Here is a 14,113-nt window from a genome sequence, read left to right as displayed (position 1 = left end):
AAGGGCATCCTTGTCTGGTACCACGTTCTAGTTTAAAGTAGTCTGAACAAATGTTGTTGATACAAATTGAAGCTTCTGGATTGGTATACAGTAGTTTGATCCATGCACAAATGTTCGGGCCAAACCCAAATTTCTCCAATGTAGTAAAAAGGTATTTCCATTCAATCATGTCAAATGCTTTTTCTGCATCCAATGATAATAATATTTTTGGGGCGTTTGACTTAGTTGGTGAGTATATTACATTAAACAGGCGTTGAAGATAAGTGTCGACCCTTGATAAATCCAGTTTGATCTTGTGATATTACCGAAGGGAGCACTTTCTCCATCCTTCTAGCTATGAGTTTTGAGAGTATTTTAATGTCATTACTCAAAAGTGAAATTGGTCTGTATGATGCAAATTGTAAGAAGTCCTTATTTTGTTTAGGAAAACAGTGATTAATGCTTGGCAAAAAGTTTGAGGAAGAGTTTGATTGTCTCTGGCTTCTGTAAATGTTGCTAATAGGAGGGGAGCTGGCTGAGAGGAGAATTTCTTTTAAAATTCAGCAGGGTAGCAATCAGGGCCTGCTGCTTTCCCATCTTGAAGTGACTTTATAGCATCTAGTAATTCTGATAACGGCAGAGGTTTATCCAGTTCCTCTGCACTAAGAGAATCTATTTGTGGTATATGTATCCAGAAATGCATTGGATTGTGTGTTGTCTTCTTTAAACTCAATAGTATATAAGGATTTATAGTAGTCACTAAAGTGTGCCTTATATTTTTGTGGTCTATGATTTTGTCTCCGTTCGTGTTGGTGATTACTGGGATTGCGTTGTGGACTACTTGCTTGTGAATTTGTTGAGCTAAAAGCTTATTAGCTTTCTCTCCATGTTCATAGTAATGACGTCTGGATTTATAAATTAGTTGTTCAGTTTCTTTAGTTGTCAAAAGGTTTAGTTCTGAATGCAGAGCCTGCTTTTTCCTATGTAGAGCCTCACTTGGAAGCCTGGCATGTTTTTCACCTATTCTAGTAGTTTCGGTTTTTGGCTCTGCTACTTTCTTGGTTTCTAATTTATTTCTGTGGGAAAGATATGAGATAATCTGCCCTCTTAAGAAGGCCTTAAGAGTTTCCCAGAGTATTCCTGCAGAAATCTCTGAGGATGTATTTGTCTCTAGGAAGAAACTGATTTGTTTGGATATAAATTCTGTACAATTCTCGTCTGCTAATAGAAGTGGGTTGAGACGCCATCTGCAAGGTGAGTGTGTGGGGCATAGTGACTTTAGCTCCAAGATCAGAGGTGCATGGTCAGAAATAACAATAGCATCGTATTTGCAAGATTTAATCATAGGCAAGAAATTATTATCTAGAAATAATCAATTCTTGAGTAGCAATAATGTACTGGTGTGTAGAAAGAATATGTTCTTGAGTTTGGGTTTAAAACCTCCAGGGGTCTGATAAGTTGTGATCAGTTATAAACTTAGTAATTATCTTTGTAGTGTTAGATGTCGTCCCAGCTGTGATAGAAGTCCTATCTAAGAGTGGATTTAAAACACAATTAAAGTCCTCAGCCATTGTAATTTTATGAGTGTTCACATTGGGAATGGATGCAAATAAATTTTGTATAAATTCCTTATCATCAACATTAGGTGCATAAGCATTTATCAAAATCATTTTACAGTTAGATAAGTTACCAATGACCATCACATATCTCCCTTCAGGATCCAATACTACATCTGATGCTACAAATGAGACTGTTCTATGTATGAGGATTCCCACACCTCTAGTTTTCTTTGTAATGCTAGAATGGAAAATTTGGCCAGTCCAGTCCTTTTGCAGCCGGAACTGATCCTTGCTTAGTAAGTGGGTCTCCTGTAAAAACACTATTTTAGCGTTTAAACCTGTTGGGTAAGAGAGTACTTTCTTTCTCTTTAATTTGTGATTCAGGCCTTTAACATTCCAGCTCACAAAGTTAACTGTCCCATCATGGAGACATTGATTCTGAATTTTTGATGTCATTTTATAGTCTTAACTGGAAGTGAGACAGCTTTAACCTTAATTTCCTATTTCCCCAAGAGTTATTGCCATGCAGCCTATTGTTACGTTGACAGTTATAATTATAAAGATTAAAAGGATAAATTATCTATAGATAGAGAGATTAGATATCTCTTTCTCTACCCCCTTAAATTTTGCCTCACGCTGGACCCCACTTCACACAGTCCCGGTCCTCTGACGTACCCAGAGACAGAGCATGTCCAAAGCAAAACAGGTCCCCACGCAGCGGCGTTTTAGGATTAAAAAATAGAGATATCTATTGCCAATATAGTCTAAATACTATATGCCTAAAATATAATCATTAACAAACTATGAACTTAAAATGTATATAATCTTCAGCAATCGTAATGTATTAAGATAATACACCCGGATAATAAACCCGGGGAATGGTGTTAGAAAGTGGTCTAGAATAAGCATAGTAAGTTTTAATGCAATAATAACAATAACAATAAACCAAGGGTATGATGTTAAACAGTCTACTTTAGGGTAGAGAAAAAATAAATAAGATAAAAAAAAAATTAAGCACAAAGGTCTATAACTGTAATTAAAACATAAACAGATAGCGTCCGAGTAATAAAGAGGATTTATAAGTATAAAAACCCGTATCTTAACAAATAGATCAGACAGTAGGTTATTTATCCTTGACATGACATGACATGACTTTGTAAGTTATAATTAAATCTAATGTGTGCTTATGATTATGAGTTGGACCTTTGACAATCATTCAAAATTGTACTGAATTTAAAAAATAAGTAAAACATTTGCTAAAAGTGTCAAATTTCACATCAATGTTTACATTAAAATCCCCCATCAATATGACATGATCATAATTTATAGTCAAATCAGATAAAAGTTTGCCACATTCAGTCATGCACAATGAATTTGGCCCTGGTGGTCTGTAGACTAGCATGACAATTGTGTTGGAATCTGTTTTAATATTTAAAATAAATGCTTTAACAATAGAATTACCAAAGCCTACAAAAAACCTTGTAAATCCCGGCCACCTTAAATCCCTTTGCACCTTTTTCCATCATCGTCTTTTGTCTTGTAAATGTGCCGATCAAGCAAGCAGCCTACTATTCCATCCCCCCCGCTGCCACAGAACGGGCACAAAGTTCTCCCAGTTCCAGCCTTGATTATCTGAGAGTGAAGTGCTAAAGTTTTACAGTGGAAATAATAGATCGTTATTTGGAATAAATGAATTTCATGTGTGTTCCATTTCTACAATAATATGTGTAAACACATCATTAAAACAGAAATGTTTCTCATATTTTAGTAATCAATGATAAAATGTAGAAATTGATCCAAAGATCAATGTACTTGTTTTTCCACTTTTATTCTCTCACTCACAATCATGATACATACTAAACCCTCAAAGGGATCTGACGCTGTTAGTTTTCATTTGAAACTGGGAATAACTGTAGATGTTAGTCGTGTTTTGAGACAATCAAACTGGAAATTCTCTGATCTGGATGGATCAAAGCTGACACACAAATGCTGGTGAATCTGCTTTCTTCCTATCTCATTGTCACTTGAATTTATTTATTCCATTTTATTGAGTGTTCCTGCTTACGCTGAATTAGTATGCGTCTTATGGTCCATGATGTCAAAGCTGCACTGACAAAAAACAGAGACATAGGTATATATAATATTTGGAATTATTCATTTTATGACCTGTATAGTACATTTTGGAAAACATTGTGCAATGGATGCAACATTACTCATATTATTCACATTCATTCACATACCATCTTAGGGTTGTAATCAGTGAACGCGTTTTTTATTTTTTTTTTTCCCCATCTTTCCCAGTTTTCACGTTTTGGTGCATAGTGGTGTTCCTTTTGTACTCCAAGACATGCAGAGGAAAGTATAGTATAGAACGGTCAGTTCTGCGCTATAAGCAGTCATCAGATTCAAATATTAACAGTTGCCACAGACCCAAGGACCTTCCTTCCTACATTTACAACATGTGTACCTGTTGCAGTGTACACACTTCTCTCTATGCTGTCATTCCTATTACTGACACTAACTGAGTTTGCATTGCTGGGGGAAGCGGCTGTCTTGGAACAGAAGCTTGTCGATGTTGCATTCTCCTTTTCTTTTTCCATTGCCTTTTCTTGTAAGAAGTGACGACGAAGCTCCTCTGCAAGGTGAGCCATGAACACTCTTTGAATACATATTTTAAGAAGAGGGAGGAAAATAGAGTTACGTACAAGAGTGGAGGAAGATGCACACAGGCAGATTACATCCTATGCAGAAGAGTTGATCTTAAGGAGATTGAAGACTACAAAGTGGTGGCAGGGGAAAGTGTAGTTAAGCAGCATAGGATGGTGGTCTGTAGGATGACATTGGAGATCAAGAAGAGGAAGAGAGTGAGGGCAGATCCAAGGACCAAATGGTGGAAATTGAAAAAGGAAGACTGTAAGGTTAAGTTTAGGGAGGAGGTGAGACAGGCACTGGGTGGCAGTGAAGAGTTAGCAGACAGCTGGGAAACTACAGCAGATATAGTAACGGTGACCGCAAGAAGGGTGCTTGGCGTGACATCTAGAAAGAGAAAGGAGGAAAAGGAAACTTGATCGTGGAATAATGAAATACAGGAAAGTATTTAGAGGAAGAGGATGGCAAAGAAGAAGTGGGTTAGTCAGAGAGATGCAGAAAGTAGACAAGAATAAAAGGAGATAAGGTGCAAGGTGAAGAGAGAGGTGGTGAAGGCTAAAGAAAAGGCGTATGATAAGTTGTATGAGAGGTTGGATACTAAGGAGAGAGAAAAGGACCGGTACCGATTGGCTAGACAGAGGGATCGAGCTGGGAAAGATGTGCAGAAGGTTAGGGTGATAAAGGATAAAAATGGAAACATACTCACAAGCGAGGAGAGTGTGTTGAGCAGATGGAAAGAGTACTTTGAGAGGCTGATGAACGACAGAGAGAAGAGGTTGGATGATGTGGAGAACGTGAATCAGGAAGTGCAACGGATTAACAAGGAAGAAATAAGGACAGCTTTGAAGAGGATGAAAAATGGAAAAGCTGTTGGTCCAGATGACATATCTATGGAAGCATGGAGGTGTTTAGGAGAGATGGCAGTGGAGTTTTTAACCAGATTGTTTAATGGAATCTTGGAAAGTGAGAGGATGCTTGTGGACTGGAGAAGAGGTGTACTGGTGCTGATATTTAAGAAGAGGGGATGTGCAGGACTACAGTAACTACAGGGGAATAAAATTGATGAGCCACAGTATGAAGTTATGGGAAAGAGTAGTGGAAGCTAGGTTAAGAAGTGAGGTGATGATTAGTGAGCAGCAGTATGGTTTCATGCCAAGAAAGAGCACCACGGATGCAATGTTTGCTCTCAGGATGTTGTTGGACAAGTTTAGAGAAGGCCAGAAGGAGTTGCATTGCATCTTTGTGGACCTGGAGAAAGCATATGACAGGGTGCCTCGAGAGGAGCTGTGGTATTGTATGAGGAAGTCGGGAGTGGCAGAAAAGTACGTAAGAGTTGTACAGGATAGTGTACGAGGGAAGTGTGACAGTGGTGAGGTCTGCAGTAGGAGTGATGGATGCATTCAAGTTGGAGGTGGGATTACATCAGGGATCAGCTCTGAGCCCTTTCTTATTTGCAATGGTGATGGACAGGTTGACAGACGAGATTAGACGAGTCCCCTTGGACTATGACGTTTGCTGATGACATTGTGATGTGTAGCGATAGTAGGGAGCAGGTTGAGGAGACCCTGGAGAGGTGGAGATATGCTCTAGAGAGGAGAGGAATGAAGGTCAGTAGGAACATGACAGAATACATGTGTGTAAATGAGGAGGAGGAGGTCAGTGGAATGGTGAGGATGCAGGGAGTAGATTTGGCGAAGGTGGATGAGTTTAAATACTTGGGATCAACAGTACAGAGTAATGGGGATTGTGGAAGAGAGGTGAAGAAGAGAGTGCAGGCAGGGTGGAATGGGTGGAGAAGAGTGTCAGGAGTAATTTGTGACAGACGGGCATCAGCCATAGTGAAAGGGAAGTTCTACAGGACGGTAGTGAGACCAGCTATGTTATATGGGTTGGAGATGGTGGCACTGACCAGAAAGCTGGAGACAGAGCAGGAGGTGGCAGAGTTAAAGATGCTAAGAAGGGTGTGACAGGGATGGATAGGATTAGAAATGAGTACAGTAGACACCCGTGAAGTCACGGTTCAGGGTTTGCGGACTTAGTCATTCACGGATTTTTCCTTAGAACCTAACTATTAATTGTTAGCGGAAAGCGCAAATATCCACTGCAATTTTTAATGGCTTTTTTTGTGGCAATACAATGCTGTAGAGAGAACAGGAAGCAACCACTGAGGGAAGCGAGGTGTGGGAGTGTGAAAGTAGCCAACCCAAGAGTGTTGTTCATTTCTCCTTGCTGCTAATTGATTGCTGCCCTGTGACCCGTCTCCAGCTGAGTGTGCTTTCCACCGCTGAGGGAAACACGGTTTGGGATGGTGAAAGTAGCCAATTCGAGAGCGTTATTCATTTCTCCTTGCTGCTGATTGAGTGTTGCTCTGTGACGCGTCTCCAGGTGAGTGGATTAACAACCACTGAGGGAAACGCGGTTTGGGATGGTGTAAGTAGCCAATCTGTTATTCATTTCTCCATGCTGCTGATTGAGTGTTCCCCTGTGATGCATCTCCAGCCGAGCGTCCTCGTGTTTTCCATTTTGTTATTGTTTTAATTTTGTTATTCTTAAATGCACAAGATGTCGCCGAAACACCCTGCGCTTTCTAAGGCTTCTGGCTCTGAGCCTAAGACAGAAGCAGTTTAAAACACTCCAGGAGAAGGTTGAACTACTGGATTTGCTCCAGAAACTAAAAACTTATGCTGCAGTAGCACTCCACTATGGCATTAATGAAAGCACTGTACGCTACATAAAGAAGAACGAGGCAGCGATCTGGAATACCATATCTTTAAGTTTCTGTGATAATGGCTAAAAGGTTACGACCATGAGGATTAAAAATATCATCAGGATGGAATCTGCCTTGGCATTGTGGATCACCAACTGCAGGAAGAAAAACATCTCCTTGGACGGTAACATCATCCATGAGAAAGCACGGAAATTGTACCAACAGTTCGCTACAGAAGACAATGTAGAAGGTACCGAAGAACCGCAACAAGGACCATCAACAGCATCGGAGCCTGAAGATTTTCAAGCCAGTAAGGGATGGTTTGATCATTTTCAGAAGAGATTTACAATAGATGATTGAAGCATGGGATCCCTATATGGTTCAGGCTCTCACAGTTAATAATGGCATCGATGCTGCCATTCAGACATATAAAACGCTCCTCGCCACCATGAAGAAACAACAACAGCAACTTCCCATCACAATGTTCCTGAAACCTATAAAGAAAATCCAGCACAAAGCCCCACCAGAAGAAGACCTGTCCAATGATACTCCTCCTCCTGAAGCGCCTGAAGAAGAGGCGCCACTTGAGGACTTTTAAATCCTCTGCATTGTACTGCACAGCTACTTCATCTTCATCATCAATATCATTCATCATTGGTGAGTACCCATATATTTTACTGTATTTTAATTAAATGAAGCTATTATGTATTTACTCTACTTATAACAAGGAAAACAACAGTGCATAACAAAGAAAACAACAGTGCATACCAAAGAAAACGTGCTTGCATGAATTGTAGTATGTATAGCGGTAACATCGGTATTTTATGTTCTAGCACCGCGGGAGACATAGCAGTACACTACTGTACAGTATATGGGTTTACCTTTACATTCTGTTTTTAGGTAATGTATTAAGGTAATTTTTAGGTAATGTATTAAGCCGAGTTTGCAACGAAATTAGTGCTTTGGGGGTATACTGAGTTTAGGGTTTAAACTATAAAAACAGGCATTTAAAAGGCATTTTTAACCACATCCAAAAATAATGGTTTTTCACAATTCACAGGTGCTCTAGGAACGTAACCCACGCTAATTTTGGGGGTGTACTGAGGGTCAGCTCAAGTTGGATGGTTGGGAGACAAAGTCAGAGTGGCGATATTGCGTTGGTTTAGACATATGCAGAGGAGAGATGCTGGGTATATTGGGAGAAGGATGCTAAATATAGAGCTGCCAGGGAAGAGGAAAAGAGGAAGGCCTAAGAGAAGGTTTATGGATGTGGTGAGAGAGGACATGCAGGTGATGGGTGTAACAGAACAAGATGCAGAGAACAAAGATATGGAAGAAGATGATCTGCTGTGGAGACCCCTAACGGGAACAGCCGAAAGAAGAAGAAGAATGTGTACCATTTAATATTATCTAAATAAATTAATTTGGGTTAAATAATCTATTACTATTTCATAGCATAATACCTGCTTAGTAAAACAATTTAAATTCTTTCAGCAAATGTTGACAGAAAACAGTTCTTAGTTCAGATCTTGACTCACAGAAACCATTTTATCTCGAAAGTTTTAGATCTTGAACAGATTTTGACAGGAAGTGTGAAAAAACAGTTTTAGTAGAAAAGGTCAAGTCTTTCAGCAAACTTTGTAAATAAAAATGGTTTAAAATTGATTTTTATCCCTGTGTTTAGTTTGTTGCATAATTTTCAGATTTTCCAAGCTAATAACTATGAGAATTGAGAGAGGACATGCAATGTGATTTTTTTTTATTGTCTTCTAGAGGTAATGGAATCCTTCTGTCAAGAAAAACAAATTTAACCTTTGCTCCTGGAGAACCTGCTAACACATAACTGAATAACAGTGATAGCAACCTTGTGCAATATTTACTGTACACAAATGTAAGCCCATTTGCAGCATGACTTTGTCTAAGAGGTGTAATCACTTTGCGTGATTTGTTGCATGCATGCTTTGCATTACGTTGTGTCAAACTGCAACAGCTAACATAGGCACAATTTCAGTACCAAGATCCAGTCTGAGTACTTTTGGGCAAACAAGCCCTCCAAACCACTCATCACCTGTTGTGAAAATATCACAGCTGTCCATGTGCCAAATATAATGTGGTCCCCACATTTGCAAAAATGCCCTTTTGGACCAAAAATGATGTACTTCATGGAAAAGATCCTTAGTGACCTCCAATCACAATAACAAATAATTTAAACGTTAAGCTATATGCTTTGGGATACCTCATTTTCTCAAGATCTTAAGAAAATCATTTTGTTATCTTGAGAAAACAATTAAAAAAATATTTTACTATATTAAGGAAACAATATAAACAAATCATAGTGCATGTCCTTTCCTAGCTTGTGTAACAAAAGGCCCTAAAAGAACACCCCAAGAGATTCTTTTTTGTGTAAAAGAAGACCCTAAGAGATTCTTTCAGTATTTCAGTAGTAAAAGAACAGTCAAGGAGGAGATTAAGTGCATCAGGAATAAAAAAGGGGAATTAAAAGACACAGACAGTGAAATAGCAGATGCCCTAAACTTACATTTTTCTGAGGTGTTTACAAGTGAGCAAGTGGACAACCTCCCAGAGGTAAACGCGACTACTAAGGAGGTACTGGGATTCGGAAATTGTAGAGGGAGAAGTGCTGCTCAGATTAAATAAGATGAAATCAAACAAATCATCAGGACCAGATAATATTTATCCTCGTGTTTTTAAGGAAGGTAGTGAGTACATATATAAACCCTTGACACATATTTTTAGGAAGTCACTGCGCACTGGAGAGATTCTGAAGGACTGGAAAATGGCAATTATCATCCCATTATATGAAAAGGGTGACAGGGCAGATCCAAGCAACTATAGGCCAAGTAAGGATACGATTGAGCAACACATGGCAAGGACAGGAGTTATTCTGAACAGTCAGCATGGGTTCAGAAAAGGGAGGTCGTGTTTTACTAACATGCTGGAATTCTATGAGGAGGCAACAAAAGGATACAATCAAAGTGGAGCTTATGATATTATTTATCTGAACTTTCAGAAAGCATTTGATAAGGTACCACATGAGAGGTTGAGCATCAAATTAAGAGGTGGGAGTTCAGGGTGATGTTTTTAGATGAGTGCAGAATTGGCTCAGACACACGAAGCAGAGGGTGATGGTGCGAGGATGTTAAGAGTGGTGTTCCACAGGGGTCACTGCTAGGGCCACTGCTTTTTTTAATTTATATATATATATAATGATTTATATAGGAATATAAGTAACAAGCTGGTTAAGTTTGCAGATGATATTAAGATAGGTGGATTAGCAGATAATTTGGAGTCTGTTGTATCATTACAGAAGGACTTGGATAGCATAGAGAATTGGGCAGGTTTGTGGCAGATGAAATTTAATGTCAGTAAATGTAAAGTATTACACATAGGAGGTAAAAATGTTAGGTTAATACATAATGGGCAGTTGGAAAATCGAGAGTACACCGTATGAGATGGATTTAGGAGTCATAGTGGACTCTAAGCTATTGACTTTCCCGACAGTGCTCAGAAGCCATTAAGGCTAACAGAATGTTAGGATATATAGGACAATGTGTGGAGTACAAGTCCAAGAAGGTTATGCTCAACCTTTATAATGCACTGGTGAGGCCTCATCTTGAGTACAGTGTGCAATTTTGGTCTCCAGGCTACAAAAAGGACATAGCAGCGCTAGAAATGGTCCAGAGAAGAGCGACTAGGCTGATTCCAGAGCTACAGGGGTTGAATTATGAGCAAAGATTAAAAGATCAGAGCCTATACAGTTTAACTCTTTTAGGGCTGATGTCGACTTTTGTTGACAGCAGGGTTGAGGTTGGATGTTGACTTTAGTTGATATCCAGGGGCAGAGGGTAATAGTCAGCTGTAGACGTTGACAAAACTCACCATCACGTTACTGGTAGACCCTCTTTGCTAGGAGGACTGTTAGACTCATTGACTTGACATCGAATCCCTGTGTGTGTCTGAGGAGCGTAGAGTAAACAACGTCTAGAATGACATTAACATCGGGCAAAACAGCAAAGCGAGTGTGCAAAGCAAAATCCTCTGTGGGCATTATTCATTTTTTTTGCTTTTCGCATATTATTGCTGTATCAGACTCTGACTCATCAAACTCCGATATTGATGCAAGTAATCTGGAAATCAAAAACGAAAGGCAGGTAGCTGTTTCTTTTCCAGAAAGTGCCCTTAATGGTTTATTAATGGTTAGACAAACAGGTATGTAGTAAATATGTAAGCAGTGTGACAGCCGTCTTAGAAAGCTAATGTTTAATGTTAAAGGCATATAGTATTTGCTTTGTATGCTTTTTAGAAAACTGAGTTTTTAGGAAAAATATTCAGACCTGGGAGAAAATGAAAAAAATAATTAGCCCTGAAAGAGTTGGGCAAAAAAAGATTGAGGTAGAACACTCGTCTAGAGTGTTCTAATGTTCTAAAAAGCCCTGCAGGAGTCCTAGGCACCGCTGCGACCCAGGGTGGCTGCCATCTAGCGTCCAGGGGGAGATGCTGGGTTTCCCATCCTTTCTCCCCCGGATCATATGCTGCAGGGGTGTCCCAGCCGCCTGCCACACTTGCCATGAACAGCTTAGTTTTTCATAAACCAATCTCAGTTTTTTTCCGCTGAAGTACCTGCAGTCTATTTCTGTCCTGATTCAGTTTTTAGGCTGCACTTTCAACAGTGGGCCAAGGAGATCTATTTCCTTGACACAAGTAATACGCTACACCCAAACAAAGTTAGAAATATTTGAATATTGTTTTTTTATCTTCCCAATTTTGGTTTATCCTTTTCAGCAAATTGTTTAAAAATTATAAAATTGTTTATTTTGATTTGGCATGATGTTCACTGTTTTGTAGATCAGCTAGAACAATTCTTACTTTATATTATAAGTTTAGAATCTAAAACAGTAAAACACAGTTTTGGAGTTTTTCATGCCCATTGCATCTCATACAAACAAGGACACTTTTTGGATGTTTATTGTCAATATTTCTGCAATGTTTATCATTGTTTTTTGTTACTGTGATATTTATTTATTTTTAATTTCTAGCTCACAAAGAACATCATGCATTTGAAGGAGGACGTTTTAAACATTAACACCGGCTCATACCAGATGTTACAGATGGCATGTTTTCATTTGATTTCAGAGCTTGTCCCTGACCATGGACACTCAGAAACACTACTCCATTCAACATGGAAATAGCCATATATTGCTTTAATGTATGAAAAGAAAGCATCTCATCTTTATACCTCAAGTTGAAATTACTTTTTCATTGTTGTACACTACCATGTTATATTATGTTTATGTGCTCAATGTTTTTCCCATGCTTTTATAAAAATGAAAAGTGAACTGCACATATGAAGACCTGCACCACTGCAATTACTGTGTGCTTTGACACATTCCCAGTAAATCAAAGCATAGTCAGCTCTTACCTGTTTTTGTCCCTTATGTTCACAACTGAGATTGTTAAAACAGGACTACCAATTTGCTGACAGAATTGTGTATTAATGTTTAATTTACTGTCTTATTTTTAGCCATTTGTCAGTATATTCCTGCTTTGTCACGTATATATTAGTACTTAAATGCAATACAGTATATACATAATTAAAATTGCCATCATGGTTTTTTGGAACAAATTTAATTTGATTAAGATCATGCAGAAATGGTGTCATTTAAGCTGTAGAAAGGAAGTATGGCATGAATGTGAAATATGTTTTATACACTTTTGATCAGCTATACATTTCCTTTTGATTCAAAAAGAATTAATTTATTTAGTCTAAAGTTTGTAATTGTTTGAACTTCTGTTTTTCCCCATCTAGTTACAATTTCACGTAATCTCTTTCAGCATTTTAACTTAGAATATTTGGTTACATATGTACCTTTCTACATTTATAAAAATGTATTATACTGTTTGTATAGTAGATAATTAAGAACTTTAGCACTGAGTTAATGGGAGTGCACAGAGTATTTATTTTTATTGTGTGTTTACATGTCACTGTATTATGTATTATCACAAATACATTTGCTGGAATATCTTTGGAGATAAATCACCAGATTATCGTTTTTTCCAAAGATGCGTATTTTTTATGCACATTAATCATGTTCTTTTCAATATAATATGCAAAATGGAATAATATTATGCTTAGAAATGTAATTGCTTTTAAGTTGTTCCTTCTGGTAATGTCCTTTAAGATGAATAAAACAATAATATGCTTCCTTGCATCTCTAAAAATTTGAAGTAGGCTGTGTCCCTCCATATTCAACCATACAGCTAGATTTTCATTTTTTCATATTACATATAAACAAAGGTTTTGGATATAGTCTATTTTATTTCCAGATTATCTTCTGTACTTTAGTTTTACAACCAAAGTTGTTCAAAATTCAATACTGTAACAAATTTATAAAACAATTATTTATTGAAAAGGCTATGAAAATGATTATTTAGTGACAATTTTTGCATTTGGTTGTCAAATCTTTTAAGTATTTATATAACGTCATCTCATGTATATGTTCACTTTATAATGATAGTTGTTACAGTTATTTTATGCAACCTCTTGTTATCTGTCAAGACTTTGCAGAATGGTGCCTTGTTATATTCCAGAATTTAACCTCATGTAATGTGCCATTCATAAAATCACCTTTTTAACAGTTGTATATATTAAATATTATTCTTGTAGTTTTTGAAAAATAAAGTTTGCAAACCTACTATTTGTATAGTATTCTATTATTTTAATTATTTAGAAAAACTAGGTAATCATCTCCAAACCATTTAAAAATATTCTGAAATTGTATGATTATTAATTATTAATATTTTATGTAGAGTAATATTGGCATATATTAATGTAGTCTCTAAGCAAAACAAGTCTATATTTAGCATTTTGGGGTATAAATTAAAAATGGTTTCTGTTTCTACCTTGTAATATTGGAATTAGAAATAGAAAGAAATAGTAGACCGTGATGATTTTCAACTTGTTTTTTGTGGTTTAAGAGTCCAAGGGTAACCCTATCCCCCTTTCAAGTAAACCTTAAAAAGAATGTCTCAAATCCCATACTCTTACCACACTGTGAGGTACTGTAATTCCACACGTCTGTGTTCCAGAACAGACAGGAGAAAAATTACACAGTGGCTTTGCAAACCATCCAGTTTGATACTGCTAGATCATTAAAGAAACATCATCAACCGCATAGGTCCAAGCAAGCCTGTCTTAATG

The 14,113-nt window shown here is 37.7% G+C and overlaps 1 protein-coding gene across 2 annotated transcripts in view; it reads left to right on the top strand.

Annotated features, from left to right (window-relative positions):
* The window catches only part of eif4e3 (eukaryotic translation initiation factor 4E family member 3), a 182,532-nt gene extending 168,925 nt beyond the window's left edge, over positions 1–13,607 (top strand). For both annotated transcript variants that reach the window (XM_039770792.1, XM_039770793.1), the window contains one exon: positions 11,952–13,607. In XM_039770792.1, the coding sequence (XP_039626726.1) occupies positions 11,952–11,998 (47 nt within the window). In that variant the 3' untranslated portion in view covers positions 11,999–13,607. The remainder of the gene's footprint in view (positions 1–11,951) is intronic.
* The last annotated feature ends 506 nt before the right edge of the window (positions 13,608–14,113 follow it).

This window comes from Polypterus senegalus, chromosome 12 (assembly GCF_016835505.1).
Source record: "Polypterus senegalus isolate Bchr_013 chromosome 12, ASM1683550v1, whole genome shotgun sequence".
In the NCBI taxonomy this organism is placed as follows: Eukaryota; Metazoa; Chordata; class Cladistia; order Polypteriformes; family Polypteridae; genus Polypterus; species Polypterus senegalus.
This window is presented reverse-complemented; position numbering and strand designations above follow the sequence as displayed.